Raw genomic sequence first — 23,403 nt, 5'->3', positions numbered from 1 at the left:
AATTTACTATATGCTTTATCAAATTAACGTTTCAATTACACTAATTTTACATACAACTTTTTAATATTCAATTTATTTTTCATCAATTTTTATGTCATATGTTAATTAATTTTTCAAAAAAAAAAAAAACTTTATTTTGTATTTTAAAATATCATTTAACCTTTAGCTTGAAAATTTTAGTTTAAATTTTTTATTTAATTTTATTTTCTTTTTCAAGAGTTTTGAATTTTTGTTTTCAAGTGTATTTATTATAATTTAATTTAATAAATTAATTAAATTTCTGTATTTGACTGACAATTTTATGAAATATTAATTTTATTTATTATAACCAGTATGTCGTTGATTATATTTGTCACCAATCAATAATAATAATGGTTCTGGTTTTAAAATTGCATTTAATTAATAATAGAAGGTCAATGTGGTTGTGTGCGTTGGCCCTTCAAAATATATGTATAGATATATTTAGCATCTCTTTTGTTTGTTTTCATTGGTTCAATATATGTGCACGCCACGTATTTTAATCCGCAATATGGAGCACTCATTGGTTGAACAATCGTGGTTCGTATTAATTAATTAAATCGTTCCAATTCAACTTGAAATCATGCGAATTGTTCAATTGAAAAAAAAAAAAACTATTGTAATATAAATTTTAAAAAATACTTAAAATATTTCAATTATCTTATTCTAATTTTTTTTCCAAAACGTTTGGACAAAACCAAAGGAACCTTAATATAATTTTCGTATCCATTAGTTATATTATTTTTATTTTTCAATTTAAGATTATGAAGAGAAGGATTCTGGTGTCTAAATAACTCCTCAGAGTCCAGGTAAAATTTTCGTACGAAAGAAAAACGGCTGAACATTGCCTGAGGAATTATTTTGACAACAGAAACCTTCTCATAAAATTTTAATTTACACTGGTTTCTATACGTTCAGTTGATAATTAACACTTGGGAAAAACATACGAATACTAGCGGTGAAATTAACAACTCAATTTTCTATACAAAATTATCTATGGAAAATTCTATTCAATATAATTTTCATTTAAAATATTTTATTTCAAATTCAAAACATTTACCTACACAAGCATACGTTGTATAGTATTTTGTGTACGACGTAAACTCTGTTTGGTAGTGTGTATGCGCTCACACGCTCACACGCAACTACCAAAGAACTTGATTGTCTCATCAGTAGCGCCTCTATAGAAATTACAGAACATGAGCAATGAGCTATAATATTTTTTTTTCGATTATTTACAGACAAAGATACATATCCAATTGATGCGTTGATGACTTGTAATCATGCACTGAGTGTATGCCAACGTGGGAAACCATGCTTCAAACTTTTTGAGGATTTTAAGTCAAGTTGCAAAACTCGTGATGGTAAATGCAGAATGGAGAGTCGGTGAGTTTAGAAATTTATTTTTTTTTTTTAAATATTATTTTGGTGATATCATATATCTTTGGATGAGTATCTTGAAAAGAAATATCAAAAGTCAGATTATCGTTTTGCCTTGGTGGGTTTATGACTTAAATAAAATTTATCCTTTTTTTTTTTTTTCTCTATGAATATATTTCAAGATTTGCACACACATTGTATACTTTTGTTAAATTTAAGTTTAACATTTTTATTTTATTCTTTCACTCAGTGGAATTGAATGTATTCATTTTGTTTGATAATATATATTCATTGTATATATGCTATACGTAAATGTTAAATAAAAAAAAATGCATATTTCTATGCTTCAAGTTATAGTGGCTTACTTACGGTCAATGCTTCGAAAGTTTTTTATTATTTTTGTACGGAAATTAAAATTTTGCATTGTCATTTTTATTTTTTTTATTTAAAAAATTTTGTTTTTATATTAAAATATTTTTGTTAAAACTATTAAAAAATTATTGTTTCTTTTTTTTCTTTTTTTTATATGGTTTATTAAAATTTATACAGGCTAATATTAAATTGAGATAAATTTTATTTTATATTTTTTTATAATTCATATTACTTTGAGCATTTAAATGTAACTTGGTACATTATTAATTTTTTTTTTTAAAACAAAATAAATGGGTTTTTTTATTTTCTTTAATTTTTCAATTTCGTTTATATATATTATTCAATTGACGGTAAAAGCATCGACGAAACAAACGGAAAAACTAAATATAAAAATAGATCAATTTTTAATAACTTTTAAAGTTTGACATTTATAAAATTTTAATATAAAAATGATATTTTTTTTTTTTTTATATTATGAATTATTAAATTTTAGATGACTTAATTCATTTGAATAAATTTATTTTGTCTAGATCATATGCCTTTTAATAATCAATAAATTTTCATTTCAATTTTTTTATGTATAAGTTCTTTTTCTATTTAATTTTGATTATAAATGTTTTTTTTTTTTTTCATTTATCGAAATTGAATTATTGACGTAGTTAAAATACTCGTTTCGATCGGGTCACGTTTGCTCATTCAAAAATCTTTTCATCACATTTTGCATAGTAAAAAATTTATGAAACAGCAAAAATACTGGTTAATGACCCTAGATTGGCTTTTCGAAATCGTTTTTTTTCTGTAAACTTTAGACAGTTGTATTTTATTTATTTTTTTTTGTTATATTTTCATTTTGTTACGATAAAAAAATATTTGAAATTTTGTGTTATTCGCTTTGCTTATTTTCAAGCAAATGATGATTGATGGACTCGTAAATTTTTATATTTTTCACTGTGTTTTTATTTTTTCATTTTTTTATTATGATTAACTTTTCGATTGTACTAATCACGAATAATATTCATTTCATTCTATCGCATCATAATTAGAAAATAATATTTAAAAAAATATTACAATATTAAATTAATAACATTAATTAAAAATGTTTAATAAATTATATCAATTAACGTATTATAATTTTTTCTGAACAAATACTTTTAATTATTATTTAATCATTAAAAATGACTCTTTATATTTTTTTAATTCGTCCATTATTGCTCCAAAGAAAATATATAACTTTTGAATTTCCCGTATGATGAAATAATTGAAAATAGAAATATGAAAACTCCATCAGCACAAAACGAATTCATGCTAATTGTTTTTTCAAAATCATTCTCTTGATATGTCCAAATTCACCACTTCTGTTTTATTCAAATGTCATTCTCATATTCTACATATATACTGTATTTTATCGTATAACACTATCAACTATCTATCTCTCATTTCTAGTTTATTCTACAACAATTTTCTCATTCCTATATTTTATGCTATTCTCTTGTTTAACCTCTTTCTCTTATCCGGCGAAATATAATAGTCTCTTCTCTCAAACGACCCTCGTCCACATGACGACACAATAGTCCGGTGATTAGCAAATTTGTCAACATATGATTCGAAATACAATGAATGAGAAAATTCAGTTTGCTCAATCGCTAAATGTTGAAAATTATTCTTTTATCATTATTTCAAATCATCAATAAAATTATAATTAAGCGAAATTAATATTAATATTCAATTTATTTTAAAATTTAAAAAATTTATTGAATTAATTTTTGTGATTGAAAAATAATTGTTTAAAGAATTAAGACACTTTTTTGATGAATAAATTTATTCAATATTTTTTTTTTAATTAATTCATTTTATTTACACTGTCTATATTCAAAAAATTTAAACTATTTTCTAAAGCCTCCGAGGTTTTTTAGTTATATTTGTTTACTGTGTAATTTTTTTGTTGTTTTTTAACAAAAATTCTTTGATAACTAAAGTGTTAATTAGTCAAAAAGTTTTACAAAATTTTATTTACTTAATTTGAGGTAATTATAAAAACTAATGTTTGGAAAAAATGAATAGTTATATATTGATACGCAAATAACTTGAAAGAAATATGAGTGGGTATGTGTTGAGTAAATATATTGAAGGAAAATTAATGGAGCGTTGTGATTCTATCCCGGGCCTTTGGTAGAACCTAGTGTTATATTTGTGGCTAACCCTCAACTGTTGAAATTGACAAATACCGATCAGTAGTATAGAGTTGTTACAATCAGCCCTCCAATCCAAACATCATGGGTCAATCCACTGGGTTTCAATTCCTCCCTGACCCCTTTACACTTCAACCAATTCAATGTACACATAGCCAACTATTGTCTACTTCAGACACAATGATCACGAGTTTCTGACAAACTGAGATACGTCTTGGATCCAAAGCAATTCTATATTTAACCTTTCAAGATATATCTTTAGTGAATTTTGTCATTTAGGAAATTTAATGATATTTGTTTATCAACATTATCAATTTGAGACAATTTTATTGATTTTCTTTTATCATTTATCAACAGAATTTGAATTTCCAAATGTTATTTCAAATAAACTTTAGCAATTTTTTTTCACCAATATTTAAACATTTCAAAAATAATATTATTATAAATAATCATAAATATACTAATTAAAATTATAAAAATGAGCTTTATTTTTTTTTTTAAATTTATTATTAATGACTGAATATAAAAAATAGAAACATTTACTTATAGAAAATATTTTTGGAAATTTAATGGAACTAAATTTGTTGATAATAAACATAAAGTGCAAATTAAGCATAAGTTTAACATACGTTTAAACATACAACGTGGCATTTGGTAACAAGTTGATTCAAATATTTACTAAAGTCAGTACAATCATAAAACTTTTGTACTTCCTATTATACATTTATAGTACATAGTTACACTTAAGAACCCTTTAGTGTTAGTTAAATAGTAATATGTGCGCTTATACAATTTTGTTAAGTATAGAACGATGTTTATACAAGTTTATTTTTGTAAAATGTCCTGTGAGATTTACCTTATGACATTAGAAACATGATATATCATTGTTCAATTATTAGATAAGTAATGCTCCAATTTAAATTTGAAATCAATCACAATTTTTGCATTGCAATTTTAATATTATCGAAAATATTTTATTAATATTTTAGAAATTATAATTAATACTGTTTCAAAATATTATTCCTGTTTTGAATATGTGTTTTCTAAATTTTACTTGAGATAAATTTCATATTTCCTTGTGTGCATATATGTGCTCAATCAGGATTTCAATATTTGTCTGATTTTGAAACAGCTTACTCTGTGTTTACATATAATTATAGTTATTATTATTTTTTCTATTTAATTCTGCATTTTTTAATCATTTTTACTATGTTTACTAAATTTATATCTCAGGTTTTCTCGTGAAATTTTAATTTTCCATCAATGCTTATGTTTATTTATAATTTCTTTGATCATAAAAAAAATAAAAAATGAATTCGTAAAAGAAAATTCATTCATAAATATATATTTTATTTTTAAAAATAAATTCTACTTGATGATAATATTTTTTTTTTTAATAATCACTCGGTTTTTCCACTGGTTGAATTTTTTATACTTACAAAATTTCTTCTCTTGTGAAATTTTAATTTTCAACCAATGTTTATTTTTTTATTTCTTAGAAACATTATGAAGTAATAATTTTAAATCTTTTATTTTTTGCAAAGAAAGTACAAATTTAGCTTATTTTGTTGCGACATTATTGTTCATTTTAAAATATATTTCTCAAAGTAAAAAAAAAAATGAAAATAATACCAGAAGAAAAAAGCTTATAAATATAAAAAACTTCTTATGCAAAAAATGAATAAATAATTCATTTCAAATTATATTTTTATTAATCATTCATTCATTAATTAATGTTTTTCTACAAAAGTTTATTGATAATTTTGTTGAACACTTTTTTTTTTCTCGAATTTAAGTGATAAAAATAAAAATACTTCATTCTGTTGATCAACAAATGACCTATATTCCTCAAATACAATATTCGAAACCTTATCATTTAATTAATTTAAATTTTATTTATAATTCCAAATTAAAATATCATTAATTTTTGAAATATTATTTTATATAACAGAATAAAACTCCCAAAACAAAAAAAAAAACAAAGTAGATTTATTTATTTTAAATGTGAAATTCACACCTCAATAAGTTGAACCACTCTTGGATAACCGCTATGAATGCAAATAGACAAGGTATCGAGAGCTTTTACATTTGCATTGTGACTATTAATCGACGAAGCAACGCGATCTCGTGAATTGTATTGAGCTAACGAGGAACTAGAAAGCATCACGTTGTGTATTTACAGTGGTAACAAGCCTCTCCATTTGTGGTATTCGAGGTTTAGATTTGTATAAACAGCGTTAAAAAAAAACCTATATATATACTATTTTCAACAATTAAATTCAACACTTGACAATAAATATTCTGCATCATTAAATTGTCTCATTTGATCTATCATTAAATATAAGTAAAATACAATAAATTATTTATATGAAAATAATTTTTTTTTCTGTTAAAAAAAAAAAGACAAGGATATATTTTTCGTTTTTATAAATTTTAACATGACCTACATTGTAGCAATGAATAATTTAGTATCCAATGTAGGTGAGATAAAAAATTTTACACATAATTTTAGCTTGAATGAGATATATTTATATAATCGATTATAAAACTGTTTTTCAAGCTAAGTAGTTAGTATTAATATTCTACAATTTCATCAGATACTTAATAATTTAACTAAAGATAAAAAGGATTATAAATATTCGTAAGAGCTTTTCATATCATGAGATATTTAATGATCCTGCTTTTCTACAACTCAATCAATAAATTGAAATTGCTGTTTTTTTTTAAATTTTTATTATGTCACATTATTCTGTTTCATATATTTTACAAGAAAAAAATTATTCTATAGACATTTTATGAATAAAAAATTAAATTATTTTCTGGTTTCTTTTGATTGATGTACATGGAATTGAAAAATAAAATTACAAGCTCATAGGTATAACTGTAAATGTCAGGAAAAAAAAAAATATGGAAAGTAAGAAATAAAAAAAAAATTAAGATAAGAAATGGAAAAGCGACATGTGAAGAGGGTGACTTGATGAGATATATATGTCAGTAAACTTTGATAAAATGTCTTTTCATTTTTTTTTAAATTTCGTTTCGACACCACACTGTTACTGCTATTTTTTTTGTTTTAATTACTTTTGCATAGTTTCAATAACCAGCTTTTATCCAAAATTTTCATCTGGAATTTACAATTCACTGAGTTTTCGTATGTGGTTTGTCAGTAGAATAAAAATAAAAGAAATCTTTTATAACTTTCATTAAATCACCATTTTTTTTTAACAATAAATTTGATATAAATTTAAATTTTTGAATTGTTAAAATTGTTTAGAAATTCAAATACTTCTCTTGAACATACACATTTTTTTTTTTTTGGTATTAGCAAGTTGAGTTTATCAATATTTTACAGTATTTTTTCAAGATTTTGATGGAATTATTTTTCACCCTTGTAAAAATGTGAGTTAAAAATATATATAAATGGGAAAAAAAAATATAAAACACATAGACCAGTTGATATTTATATTCCAAATGAAAAAAATATTCATCAGGATGGTCGGACATGGACCTGGGTAAATTTCAATCCTGGACTCGTCCCATTTATTTTCTTTCATATGCATAATGCAGCATTTTGTTTTTTCTTTTCTTTCTTTATTTTTTATTTTTTTGCGTTGTTTTTTTCGTGCTGCTGTGTCCTGTTATAGTGGAAAAGAATTTAAAATCACCAGAGAAGGATTGAAACCATTCGCTTCACTGAGTTTTGTAAATTATTTTTTTTTTTTTGTTTTTCATACATTTTTTTTTTTTTTTATTAACACACAAAAAGTCGGTAGATAACACATGCCTAACCTACTTCCTGTTAGAATTAATTAATGAACTGAAAAATCCAAACATCTGCTATCTTGAATATTTAAAAATTTACATTCACTGTGTGAATTTGTTTAAATGCTTTTCATCTAATTTTTTTATTTAAAACATTTTAAATTAAACAAAGCTATTCCAATTATTTTAATTATATTTAATTATTTATATATTTAAAAAAAATTAATTCTACTTAAATATAATTGATTTTAAAAATTAAAAAAGTTTTTTTTTTTTTTTAAATTCATTTAAAAAAGTATTTAAAAAAACAAAAATCTCCAATAAAACGTTTAATTTAAAATTAAATAATTTTTGATTAAAATTCAATTTTATTAATTTCTTAATTCGTTCAATTTAATCTATTAAATTCTTAACAATTACTTCAATTTATTGAGATATATTCAACTAAAAATAGTGAGTTTCAGTGAATCAGGTATCAATTATTTATAATTTTTTTTATAAATTTATAGATACATATTTGAGAGATAAAATTATTTTAAATTATTACAATCAATCAATAATTACATCAACCATTAATGAGAGCTTTCTCTTGTCTTTTACGTATATATAATTAAATTAAATTTGATTAGTAAACATAGAAGTAGAATCTCTCATGTGTGGTATTTGTCAAGTACTTCAAATATGGACATGTGCGTAATTATGCGTTAAATCAAGCATGTACTCAGCTTAACTCAACATCATTCAACTAAACAACTTACAATATTCATATATAATTAATGATTATATTATTTAACAATTAAATAATGATAATTATTAAACCACTATATGGTAAATCAATTACACTTTAAATGACCTCCAAATCATTAGTGTCGATTTCATCATAATTAAATTTAATTATCATAAAAACTGCTAGGATAGACTTGGAAATTTATTCTTCGAGCAAATTCCAATTATTTTTGTTTTTCAAACAGTGTTTTTAGACCTTTTTAAATTCAACAAATTTATTTTCATTGATTAAATCATTGTTAATCAATATTAAAAATATACAATGTATAATAAATTTGTTATTTTTTTAATCAGTTCATTAATTAATTATTGAGACAAATCTGGAGTTGTGAAAAGAAAAAAACAGCTGAAACTCTTTTACTCTTTGCCTTAAATTAAATATAATTTTAATAATTTATTTATAATTATTTTTTGTTTTAATAATTTATTTTATTTATATAGTATTATATTTAAAAAATTTTAAGCACTGTCGATAAGTCCAAGAGAGTGTACAAGTTCAATCGAAAAAATTCAAGTAGTATAGGTAATTCTGTAGTCAGCCACTTACTTGTCTTCTCATAAAACCAGATGATTTTTTTTTTAACTAAAAAACTTTTTGCTAATTAAATTGTAAATTGACTGAAAAATTTTACAAGCATATTTTTTCTAATTTAAACTAATTATTAAAAAAAGAAAAAAAAAATTCGTACAATGCTGTTTTATTTTTACAATAATAATTGAAAAACATAATCAAATAATTTTTGTGTCATACAACTAATAATCAGGTAATTAATTTGGACTGTCTAATAATACAATATGAAAATAATATTATAATTATTATTTTTATTAATAATAATGAGGTGGTTGCAGGTGAAAATTTTCCAATGATAATGACTAGATGAATATATGAAGTTATAATCAAGTATCTAGATGACTATAACACCGTAGATATCTTTATGAAAATTAGTTAAAATACATATCCATTGAAGAATATTCTCTGAATATATATATTGATGCAGCTAGTATTACAGGATGTATATGATTATCGTTTATCGATTATTTCATAATCAGTATAATCACTTGGATCAAACTGCTTTCACTATCCCTCCAAGTGTATCATGATACTAAAACTTTTTAAGATGTGTTATGGATTAAATCATCTTATTTTATCATCATGGAATTATCTCTTTCAACTTTGTACTAGTCAGAATAATTCAAGTAAATGAAAAAAATATATTATATACTAGGTAAATGAATAATGAGCTTACATTGTTTATTTTTTTTTCTTTTCTATGAATTTTGAATTATACAATTTGCGTATTTTTTTAAGCTCAGCTATTCATAGAACAGTTGAAAAATGAAATTTTTATTTCTCTGTAAACATTTATGTGATATTTATTTATTTATTCAATTAAATTTTACGTGTCAAATATTTTATTTATCATCAAAATATATGATATTTTGAAGAATTTATTTCGACGATGTCAACAAATATTTTTTTGTCATTTTGCTAATGTTTCGAGAAGGGATTTTAGAACGTACATTTAATCTCTTTGACTCAAATCTTATTTCCTAATAGACATGAAGATTTTTCTTATTTTATTTATTTATTTATGTTATTTCTAAAATTCATTTCTTGACTTGAACTTACACTCAGCCGTTATAATTCTGAACCTTGAAAGCTCTTGAAATAATCTTGAAAAAAAAATAGCAAAATAAAATGAGATAAAAGTTTCATGTGTTTATACACCTTGAAATCACTTTTAACTTTCTTTGTTAAAACTTTAGATTAATGTTGTTTTAATAATACTTTATTTTTAATAACAATAATAATGTCTATTTTTGATGATGTTATTTAACATTATTTTTCTACTAACATGTATTTTTTTTTTTTAATTTAATTTTTTTTTATCCAATCACAATTTTAGTTAACTGTTAAATTTAAAAAGTTTGTTTAATTTTGTTTTTTTCAATATAAATAAACTAGAGGTTTGTTTTTTTTTTTTTAAATAAACTAAACTCACAAATTAATAAAAATTATTTGAAAAAAAAAAAAAAAAGAAAACAAAAAATAATTCAAACAATTTGCGTACTTTATTTTGAAGTATATAAAATATATATGTATATTTTCATATTTAGCATTGAGATGGTTGGGCTTTACGATGGGAAACCGGATATCCGGGGCTTGGGCGGGATCGGAAAGCAGCGGTGGGCTTGGCTTACCCGGAAATCCCGCGAAGTCAGTGGGCTTTCCGGCATGTGCCTTCTGCCAGTGCGGTGTGACTCAATTTTTTTTTTTCTCCATTTTTATTTTCAAGTCTTATTTTTTACTGTCACACTTGAAAAATCTTCTTTTTACAGACAAACTTGATTGACAGTATTTATTTATTTCTCTCTTGCGAATTGAATTATTTTTCTATTTATTTGCTTACAATATTTTTCAATTAATTATAAAATTTAATAACATTAAATTTTAGTCAGCAATTAATTTAATAGTTTTATCTCTTTGAAGTTTTCAAGTATTTTTATTTTTTACTGTACACACGGTTAAATAAATAGATGAAAAAATTAATCATAATTTATTTATTTATATTTTAATAAATCAAATTAATGTAATTGATGATTTTTTTTTTTTTTTTTATCAATTTTAAATGATATAAAAAAATCTACTTAAAAATTTATACAATTGAGTGGTTTCGATTTGATAATACTTCTATAAAAATTGGTATATATCCGTTTCCTGCAATCGTCCTTGAACAAAAATTGGGTTTGGATTCTTCATGACCTTTAAGAAGCCTTCTTTGATCGCGTTACATCCATACTCGTTTCGGGCTTTATCAAATCCTACCTCGTTTTTCTCCAGATAAGATTTAGATAACTTTATTGGAAATCAATAACCGTTTTTATTTTTTATTTTCTCTACTAAATTGGTACAGTAAATTACCCTGATTTGAATTATACAAATAATTTCAATATTTATAATATTTTATCAACAAAATATTAGACTTTTTTTAATTTGAAAAAATTAGAACAAACTCAAGTTTTTAATTTCAAATTTATTTTAATTTATAATAATTACGTTGAAAAATTTGAGTTTGAAAATTATCAAAATTTAACGTATAATTATAGTGATTTTTAATTTGTGATAAAATTACAAGTCATATAAGTTTATTTATCAGTTTGTCGTGGTAGCGTAAATGAGTAGGAGTTGATCGGATAGACTAACACCAAGTCCAATGGGATGGTTCTTCCGTTGGGTGTAAAATTTATCACGTGCACCTGGACAAGCGGACACGTAATTAAGCTAGGCAGATAAACATGCAATTACAGAGTTACGAAGGAGACGAAGAAATAAGTTTTGCTGAGTGGTAGTTGTGTATATAGTCAAAAAGATAGTTTCAGATTTTCCAACACACTTGTGACAAAAAAAAATTTATTTTAAAAAGAAAAACCATAAATACATAAAATAATTTAATAGATAAATAAACTTTTAAATGACACTGATAAAACAAAAATTATATTAATTAATTAACTTTTTATTTTTTAATTTAATTTAATATAATTTCTTTTTTTTTTCTTCTTATATTTAACTCGTTTTTTTTTTGTTTACCATATCAGCTTTAATTTAATTTTCACAACAATAAGTGTTATTTACAAAAACAAAAATTAAAAAAACATTTATAAAAAGTGTAAGTGTCATTGTAAACAACGAAAACCATTCTTGCTATCATCTTACATCGTATTTTCTTATTATTTATATTTATTTTTGCTTTACCGTATGAAAAAAAAACGCGTGTCTTCGAAATAAGGGTAGTAGAATTTCGTCGTGTACTAAACATAAATCTTAAAAAATAAAAAAAGCGTCGCGAAATTGCCACGGGCCTGACACACCGCTCTGAAAAATATGTCACCGTCTCTTTTTTCCTTCATCGTTATTTTTTTTTATTTAAGAAAAAAAAAAAAAAGCGAGTAAGAGAGATGTGTCTTTTTTCTTTAGAGTTTTACTTTTTTTTCTCAAGTTAAAAAAACACGATGACACTTACTTTTCCTTAGAACAGTCTGCATATATTGACTTGACAATATATGCATCACAAATCGTGAAAAACACTGAGATAAAAAGTTGTTGTGTATTTTGTGATATAGGATAATACGTCTACAGTAATAAAACGAGAATACAAAATTTAAATATGTATGTCAAGAAAATTGGGTAGATAAATAAAAGATAGCATCATCATGTATTTTTTTTGTTTATATTTGAAATTCTAATTGTTGATTTCGATGATTATCCGGTGAGATTAGCGCTGATAAGTTTGCTTATTTTATCAAAATAATAGGGACAGTATAAATACACTGCTAATTGTTCAATCAAGTCACTCTAATTTTGTGCTCCATTCATTTTATCGAGTAATTGGAAAATTTACTTAATAATAGTCATTATATATTGGTCAATAAATCAGCTACATGTTATTCATGTTGACCTAATTTTCTTCTCATAGATAAATATAGAATACAATTTGTACTCAAGTATTTGTACTTTATATTAAAAAATTTTTGACATTTGAATTTAATTGTAAAATTATTAAAATTATTGAATTATAATTCTAATTTCAACCTACATAATTTTTTATCTCATTTATTGTTGATTCAAATAATTATTACCGCAATTTTTTTTTATTATTAAAATCCATAAGCTGATAGAAAAAATAATAATAATAATAAGTTGATATATTCAATTTATAATAACGTCAAAGAAAATATATCAACTGACGTTAATTAATTTTTTTTTATCCATATTTGTATAATATTTATTTTAAAAATTAATTATCTTATGTATTCGTTGATATTTAATACATCACATGTGTCGAGTTTTACGAAACAAGTGAATAAAAATAAAAAATAAATAAAAAAAAAATAGTTGCCACCTCAGGCAATGAAGGTGAATTTACTACTGCAATGCAGTGTATACCAGGGAGAATGATGAGAGGGTATAAACCAAGAGAGAAAGAGAGTAAAAGATAGAAAATGAAAATGAAAAAAAAAAAAGACAGGCCAGTCTTGATGCGGATCGTTGAAGCAGGTATTTCTAGCTGGATAGCAAGCCAACAAATTTACACTGTATATATTTTTATATATTTATATGGAAAAAAACACACTATCAAAGAAATCTAGTTTGATTTTTAGTATTTTGTATATATATGAAATTTTAAAAGCACTCTTAGATTCATCTTAAAGAGACAAGTTTTGATTTGCTTGAGGCAACATCTTTCGCGTGATAAGACACGATTTAAATCTACAATACCTTGTTCATCCATGACTTGAGATCATTTCTTCTATTTATATGTGTATATTTTTTTTTTTTTTCTACAAATTTACTCTTTACTTTCTTCTTGGTACCTGTTTTCTTCCTTTACTACTTTTTTGTCTCATTTTTTTATGTACAGATCTTTTTTTTATTTTTTGAATTTTTGTCTTTCTCTCACTTGACTTTTACATCATACATATTTAGTGTTTAAATATATAACATATTTTAATATATCTATTTTATATTTTAAACATTTTTTTAACACACATTTATGAGTCTTTAAAAACCACTGGGATTTAGGGTAAATATGGAGCAAATGATTTTTGTGACCCTTGAGATATGGAAGTGTTGAAATTCATGTCAACTTGTTATTGGATTTATTTTTTATTTAACTATAATGTTACCTAAAACATTTCAAAAACAAGTGTAATCAAAATAAGATTTTTGATACATGTATTACAGTGGTTTTCGTGATATGAATATTTATAAATTACATACAAATATAGTTGCTCGTTTTTTATTTTTATTTATGATTTATGAATATGTTTTTTTGATGATTTTTAAAGTGACGCTGTTATTTGAATATGAATTTTAATAATTCTACTTTTATGCTTCTATCTTTTATTTCTTTTGTGTATTTCATTTTTTAAATTTTAATTCAATTATCACAATTTCAACTCTTATTTTTACTGTGACACCTGTGACACTTGGAAATTTTTTTTTTACAAAGAAAAACTTTATTTACTATTTCAATTTTTAAAGTTTTATATTTTATTGGTTGCCAGTATTTATTTATTTATACCAACTTATTTATTCATTCATTTATTAAATATTTTATTTGCCGAAAATATTTCTAAATTAATTATAAAAATTGAGTTAGTTGATAATTGATTAATTTCTTCTCTTTGAAATTTTCAATTATTTTTACTGTGCAATGTACTTTTTAGATATAATATATTATCAGCCATAAAGTTAAATGAATTGATCAATAAAAAAATAATAAAATTATTTTCTTATAAATAAAATTCATCTAATCTATAAAATGGATAATTAATTATTTTTAATTTTCAATCAATGATATAAAAATATTTATATATTTAAAAATTAAAAAAAGAACTAATTTAAAATCAATCTGTAATAATTAAAAATAATTTTAAAATTGAAAATCAAAATGATTGACATAAAAAAAATTGAAGTAGGTAAAATTTATTTTACAAAAATTTATATTTGGCTTTAATTACAGAATGATTTTTTAAAATATAAATAAACTCAAAGCCTCAAAGTGAATTCAGATGTTTTTTTATGCATGTGATTTTGATGGGCTATAAAAAAAAAGTATTTCATTTATCATTTTTTATTTTTCTAAATATAACAAAAATTAAAAATGTAATATTTAAAAATATAGAATGAAAAAATTATAGTCATACTATTTTTAAATGTAAAAGGTGAAATTTAATTTTTATATTTTCACACTTAACATACACACTTAGTTTTTCTTTTACTCTGTATTAAAGATCTAATAAAAAATTTTACGTCTAGTAATACATAACCACAATAACTTTAAACCGTGTGAAAATTCAAAATTTCATGATCGTGGTTTTAAAATGCTGACTTTTGCCACTTGAACTATTCTCATTCAACCAAAGAAATTCAAAGTTTGTATGTCGACAAGAAAAATAAGTTTTAAAAGTATTGCGAATACGTTAAAAGCTTTAATTCCTGGATATCAGCCAAGATAAGACTTTCAAAAGTAAAAAAAAAAATAAATAAAAAATTGATATAATAAAAAGATAAATGTTCAAAATTAAATTTGATATTTTAAACTCATAAAATAATTGTTCAAATGATGAATTTTTATTTATTTTTTAATATTTTTATTTTATTCAACAAATATATGATTAAAAGTTCAAATAATACATTTTCAAATGAATGACATACGTCGAAAACAATGAAAGTGCCTACGGGTTTTATCATCAATTTTTTAATTAAACAAAAAAAAAAATAAATGATCGGTAATCAGAAGTTTGTTAAATTAAATTTTATGAATTTTTTTTATTTTTGTTTTAACGATTTAACAAGTCAATTCAAATTAATAATAGTTTTTTTTCTTAAATATACAGTGTTTTTATTTTCAAAATAGTTGAGATATTTAAAGAAAAAAAATTTTAATATAAATTTTATATGAAAAAAAAGACAGGTCAATTTTTTATATTTTTATTTTTCATATTTTTAAATAATTCAGAGTGACGTATGATCGAAAAAGAAAAAAAATTAGAATACAAAAATTTCGTATAAATTGTTAGTATATTTTTTGAAATTTATAATTTTAATTTTTGTTTAATTTTTCTATTAATAAAAAATGAAAAAAATAATAATCTAAACAAAAAAAAAAAAAATAAAAATAGGGTAAATGAGTGCTGGTGTTATTTGAGCACAAAATAATATGACAAACACATGGATTTATTTGAATTTGAGTTTTATCACGTGATCACACTGATATTATGCTTCAACAAACTGACACTGTCTCTTTTTTTTTTTTTTTTTTCGTACAATGTTGTATATTTTTATGCCCCAAGAGATATAAATCTGACGATCAATTTTTATATTTTATATTTATTTTCACTGAAATATTTACTTTTATCTTTAAAATATGTATTTTCACCTTTTTCAATTTGAAAAAAAAAAATCAATAAAACACAATATTTTCAGTGAATATTATTCTTGAACATAAAAATAAATCTGTGTGTCAATTTCTTTATTTTTTTTTTTTTATCTTCTTATATCATATATATTTAACAAATACCCAATATTAAAATTACCTTTCGAAATTCATTTGTATGATTTTAATTTTACTGTAATTAAATTAATTTTTAATTCAATTTACAGTCAAATTTTTTTGCTTTTTATTCATTTTTTTTTTCTTTTCATTTAAATTAATAAGTAAATTAAGTAAATTTATTCATTGATTTACTTGTCTCTGATATTTTATTTATTCATTTATAAATTTTAAATAAAAATTATGAGAAATTAATAACTTAAATTAATTATTTATGTTGTGTTTATAAATATTTTATTATATTTAAAGAATTTTAGATTTAGTGCCTATTTAAATAATTTTTTTTGCTCGAAAAAATTATGTAGTTCATTTGTTAATCATGTCATTTCAATTTTATTATACATTTAATTATAGCAAAATAATATCTGTCGAGTACCATTTTTATTTTGAAATCTATATCTTGAATATTATTAAATTTTTTTTTATTTATTTTTAATGTAATCTATTTATATTTTTCTTGTATTCAAAGTTATTTCATGTTGTTTGTAAAACGGATATCGAGATGTCTAGTACGTGATAAAAATACACAAATGAATATATAACACTTTCATGCAGATGTGTTCTAACCCATTGAATTCGTTCAACTTGTCTGTAACTAAAATGAGAAAATTTATTATGTACAATGTGTATTGTCTTTGACATCGATGTCTAACATTGTTCAAAGACTCGTATTATTATACTTACAATTTTTCAACTAAAAAACAACAAAAGATCCACGTCAAATGGTTATTCAATTTTTAACCTATTTTTTTTTATAACATTTTTTTTTATTCGATAAATCATATCATCCAGTATAAATTAAGGGCGTTAATTAAATTTTGCATCTACTTGGATTATTTAAAAATAAACATGACCCAAATACAAATATATTTTTTTTATCTATCACATAATTTTTACTAAAAATAGTTTGTTATTTTATCGATTAACTTTACAGGGCCTTTGATATTTTTTTTAACATGTCGATTGCATCCTGGTTAAGTGTTATCGACTTGACATTTTTTATTTTTCTCGTAACTGACAAGAACCATTGAAAAATTGTTATATAAAAAAAAAATTAATAATGTCAGGTTTTCAATTTTTCTTTTTCGATGTGAAGGTCATGTGATTATCAATGGTTTACGAATCAGTGAATTTTTTCTGCTATCCATTATCTATTATTGTAATGCCAAATAAGTTACACGAGGGTCACTGATTTTAAATGCACTCACATCTTTGATCATGAGTTAATATTCAAAAAAAAATATTGAAAAATTAACTGTAGAGTTTTTAAAGTTGGTATTATTTATTATTGTTTTTTATTTTTAATATTTTTATAATTTTTTTCGAATACAATTGTGAGAAAATTATATTTTTTTACTCCAAAAAAAAATGAGAATACAGTTGGCTATTTAGTGTGTCTTGATTTTTATTAAAAATAACAAAATATTAAATTAAATTTCAAACTGAATTTCAGTTCAGAAACAAGAAAAAAAAAGTAGTAAAAAATTAGGAAACATGCATCGTTTTTTTTTTTCTCTTTTTTTTCATATTTCATTTTCATTGCCAAGTAGATTCTTATAACGAGCAAGATGCTGGAAATGGGGGGTTTAAATTTTTTCTTTTTTTTTAAACAGTTTCAGCTCCAACCAGTGTGACCCAATTTCGTTTCAATTGGCCCGATGCTCTCTTTAAACATAAAATTGTGTTTTTTTTTTTTTTCATTAATTTTGGTGCAGTGAAAATAATCTTTAACTTCAATATTAAGTTAATTATTTCACATAATTTCCATAAATAAAATAACTATTATTATTAACGAATTTAATTATTTTAATATATCATTTCAACCCCAACTGACTCATTTGCGTTTTAATTGAAAAACAAAATAAAGAATTGTTTGTATTTTATTTAAAAAAAAATTCTTGATTACTTTTAAATGTAAATGACATTTTTAATATAATTAAATATCATTAAATAGTAAAAAAATATTTACAAAAATTTTTGTTAAATAATTCTAATATATTTAAATAAAAATATTCCAATTTAGAATGAAAAATAAAATTATAATTTAATTATTTATAAAATAATAATAATTTATAATTTAATTTAACATAATATACATGATACATTATGCATTGTCATATCCGTCAACGTTATATTCAATTTGAAGCAAACATATGGTGTTATTTTTCATCCCTCTCAATTAATCTAACCAACCTCTATTCTCTATTTTAGCTTAATCGCTTATGAATGCATTTCAACAGTGGGTTAATTCAAACAATATACAATTATTCAAAAGCTTAGATACAAATTTTCTGAGATCAAACATATTCACAAACAAAAGCACAAAACAAATTTTATTATTATTTTAACTATTTATTTATTTTAATAAGACAAATATCCATCACAAAATAATTTAATACGCTTTTCTTAATTTTAACAATTATATATTTTATAAATTTATTACAACAACGAAAATAATACAGAGTGACGGACAACATGTTTATTTGTGCACATTTGTGTTATCTCTCATGCAAAACATACTCATTGAATTCCCATGGTCTTTATTACTGACATATATACTTGAATCCTTGTTTGTATAAACCACTTTTACACAGTGACGTTTACAATCTTCATTCTTGGTTTGAGGATTTAATCCTTAATAATAATTAAAAACGATTGTATAAATATAAAAATTGATTAGTCATCCATGTAACAATTGCTTTTATTATTTATTAGTATATACTAAAAGTCTCGTATTAATTGCAAATTAATAAATCGAAAATTTAGATGCTCCAGTTTATGTTGTGGCATTTATATTGTCGATAATTTGATACACATATTGGTATCAACCAATTGTTTCACAATGTACTTGCTAAAGAGAAATTTAACTATAGATTAACTTCAAATTTACACTTAATTATTTATACAAAAAAAAAAACTATTCTAACAAATTCATAATAGAAGTTGTTTTTTTCTTTTTGTTTTTTATTATTTTTGTTTGAAGATTAAAATTTTTACTGATAGGTACTTAACTGCTTGGGAGTTATACTTTGTTGTATTGTTTGTCATCTGGGTAATTGAATTTCTAAAAGAAATGAGAAAAAAAAAAACAAGATATATACTTTAAATGGTGAACGTTTAAGTCTTAGCATCTTATGGCTTTTGTGTTTGTTGTTTCAAAAGGTTTACAAGTGAAGAAAAATAAATTTAAAAAATAAAAATACACAACAGTTTTAAAGATAGAAAACGAAGAATTACCGCGCCAAGTGATGTTCGATACTGAAAATATAAAAAAAAAAAAGCAAAAAAAATAAAAATAAATAAATAAGTTTTACTGGTGTGTGTACAAAGTGATGGTATGCCAGTGAAAAATTGAATGTACGTGGTTTAAGTTTGAACAATTCGTTAGTGTCTAAACTTGACAATGGACCAAGAGGTCGAATAGAAATTTTTAAAATAGATAAATATTTATTTACGTTACTAGTAAACCAAATAAATAAATAAATAAATAAATATACTGAAGTGTACATTATTCATTATATAAAAATAAAAAAATACTTTAGATATTATTTATTTACTTTTTACCATTATATATTTGAAGGATCTTGTGAATATATTTTTATATCTTTTTATCCACTGTGTCCTTTTACCATATTCCACTTTCCGTATTGAGTAACACGATTGTGCAGACTGTCGATTTTCAAGACGAATGAAAAGGAACATGCATACGTGACGGGAAACGATATACACACACACATACCAAGACCAACGTTAAGACGATCACGTGAAACGACTTTAGAAAAAAAAAAAATACCATATACGATCGATTTAGTTATTTACGGGCAAATTGGATTGCGCACGCTATTTTTTTTTTTTATTTTTTGAAAAATTATTACAAGCTACATGTAGGTTTTGTTAATATATACTTTGCCTTTTCAACGGCTTATCGATGCGTCACTTTGTAATGTGATACGACACATAGAAATATAACTTGAAATATTTATACCATGAAAATACGATGGTACAAATAGTCAACTATCTTGTTGTCAGAATATTTTTTTTTTTCTCTTCTCTTTTCAAGGATACGACGATGAAAAAGCCATCTCAAGTTACATATTACTTTATCCATGTTATAGTATTGATATATGTACCATAAAATCAAGCGTGAATATTTCATACAGTCATAGATAAAAATATGTCACATATATCAATAAATTTTATACTCATAATTTTATATATTATTTTTTTATTTTTATATTAAAAAAATATAAAACTATTTTTTAAATTAAATGTATAATTTTGAAAATCTACTTGTTGAAAATTTAATAAATTAATTATATAAATTAAATAAATGACATTTTAATATGAAAATAAATAAAATGTTTATTAAATAAAAATATAATTTCAACGTTAATTACAAAATCTTGGTGAAATTGTTGAAATGGTAAGGTTGGAACAGCTGGCACTTGGATATTACTGTTGTATATAGATAGACGTGTGATATTATGATGAATTGACGGTACTATGGTATCAGTGAGTGTTGTAATAAATATATATACATATAGTTATGATACAGTAACACAGTTTGATATTTACTTGAATCAACGATGCGCAAGTGACGACAGGAAATGGCGAGCTTGCGTAACGTAAATCGTTCACACAAGAATTCATCGTGTGTACATTACAATAATACTATTATATATTTCAGTTAAATTACATATTTTGATATTATACACAGGTGTTACATAATTGTGCTTGAATAATCAAAATCGATGATATAAATAAAAATCATTTTTATATTCAAAAAATAACAAAACATATTTTAATGTTTAAAAAAACCAAAAAATATTATATTGTAATTAAATTAATTGCTTAATTTTTAAATTTAATTAATTGAAATTTGTGTTGTAAAATTTATTTAATAATATTATTATCATATTCAATATACAACAATTATATCATTTAAGGATTGAATGATTTTAGATAGTCACAAATGAATTAGTGGCATTTGAGTTAGTGGCTAGTATAATTTTGCTTCTACTACAAGTTTATTACTAATGGCACATTGTAGATGTAAATATGTGTATGACCATTTGAAACATCATCAGTAATATTCATCATTATACCTTGTGGTACCAGCCATGCATATAGAGACAACCACTCACACACACACACAAACAAAGTTATCTATATTTTCCATGTTATTTTGACCATAAAAATTATAGTATATCCTTCTTTTGCTCATCATTTATTTCTCCACCTTTATCTATCTGTCCTAAAATTACATCCTTCTATCCGCATAACAGTCTATGAGCCACGTGCGCCAGCTGCACTGCAGAATTCTGATAGCACGTATGTGAAATAGTCGTTTTCATTCGTCTCTTTAGTAGTAGCAACGTTATCTAACAATTCACTCTTCTCTTCTCTTCTCTTTCCCCTAACATTACCTCATTCTACAAAACTATTTTATATATATATCTTCTATGCTTGATGATTATATAGGTAGTTTAGCTTGATCCATGAATCGATGAATTTACCGATAAACCTCATATCCTCAACTGATTCACCAACCAACCAAAATATACCCGAGATTTGATGTATGAGTAGTCTACTAATCCCGTTTGGTATATTTTGAATTTACAGTTTGATATGCTATATTGAATATATACATGTATTCATGTATCTATATCATAAAATTTAGCGTGTGGTATTATTAATGGTATAGGAATAGTTTTGTGGTTTTGTCTCTTTATTCAAAAATGTATATTTGATAACGTAACTATTTGCGAATTTGATAGATTTAAAAATATTTTGCTTTCAATTCCATGTCCTCACTTGAAATACGATATTACCTGGTCTATCCATGTGTAGTTTGAACGCTTCAATTTAGGTCAGTTTGACGGAAACAGTGAATTTTGTCTTTCTCTGTTTTACACACTAAAATTGTATTCATTTTATCTCTATTTTATATCCAATCGTTTTGGTTGAGTTTCAACTAGAGATATTCAATTTGTAAACATACCAAGTATATACAGCTGTACGACAATGTTGCTTAAATTCTACACACACACACACACACACATGGATATTGTCAATTTTGTTGGAGAGGTGGGGAAAATAATGATGGCAATTTTCATTCAAAGTTGAACCAATGTAGCCACATGTGGGCTACACATGTTCGGTTATTCCTAATCAAAAAATATATTTATCGATTTTAACTAGGATTTAAGATGTTTCCAATATCAATTTAAACTCATGAAAAAATTTAATTTAATTGCTAAAATAATTCTCAATCATTTTTAAACCATTGTAAATTTTATTTTCATTTATTTTAATTAACAAAGATTTTTTTTTCTTGTCCATATTGAACGTTCTAAATTCATGTTTCATATGGATTTGTTTTTTTTTTTTCTTTTTCTAATCTATAACTATTGAAAAGTATACAAATTTTTTCTTTACAAGTATGCCAATTATTATTACTGAGCATTGAGGAGCTGTATCTTTTTATGATAATATATTTTTTTTATATTTTTTTTTACTTTTTAGAATATATATATTTATTCTCAGCGTATTTTATTCTCGAGGGATGCATCGACAAATGGTGGTAGAATTGGATGAGACGTAGAAAAAGATCCTCTGCCTCACGAAAACTTTTTTATACATATAGAAGTTTCATTTTATATACTAGTGGTGAAAGGAGTATTCTCTGTTTCCCGCGGGAAAAAAGATAGTATATATATATTGGTGTTGGGCTTCGGTACTCACCGATTTTCTATGCGCTCATTCAACCAACTCAAGCG

General features: G+C 23.2%; 1 protein-coding gene across 5 annotated transcripts in view; it reads left to right on the top strand.

Annotated features, from left to right (window-relative positions):
* LOC122857839 overlaps positions 1 to 23,403 on the top strand; it is a 124,553-nt gene that overhangs the window by 60,042 nt on the left and 41,108 nt on the right. For 4 of the 5 annotated variants that reach the window (XM_044160270.1, XM_044160268.1, XM_044160266.1 and 1 more), the window contains exon 4: positions 1,260 to 1,404. The exons of the other annotated variant lie outside the window; for it this stretch is intronic. In XM_044160270.1, coding sequence (XP_044016205.1) covers positions 1,260 to 1,404 — 145 coding nt within the window. The remainder of the gene's footprint in view (positions 1 to 1,259; positions 1,405 to 23,403) is intronic. 5 annotated transcript variants of the gene reach the window in all.

Source organism: Aphidius gifuensis, linkage group LG5, assembly GCF_014905175.1.
Source record: "Aphidius gifuensis isolate YNYX2018 linkage group LG5, ASM1490517v1, whole genome shotgun sequence".
In the NCBI taxonomy this organism is placed as follows: Eukaryota; Metazoa; Arthropoda; class Insecta; order Hymenoptera; family Braconidae; genus Aphidius; species Aphidius gifuensis.
Note: the sequence above shows the minus strand (reverse complement) of the source record. Positions and strands in the feature narration are given on the sequence as shown.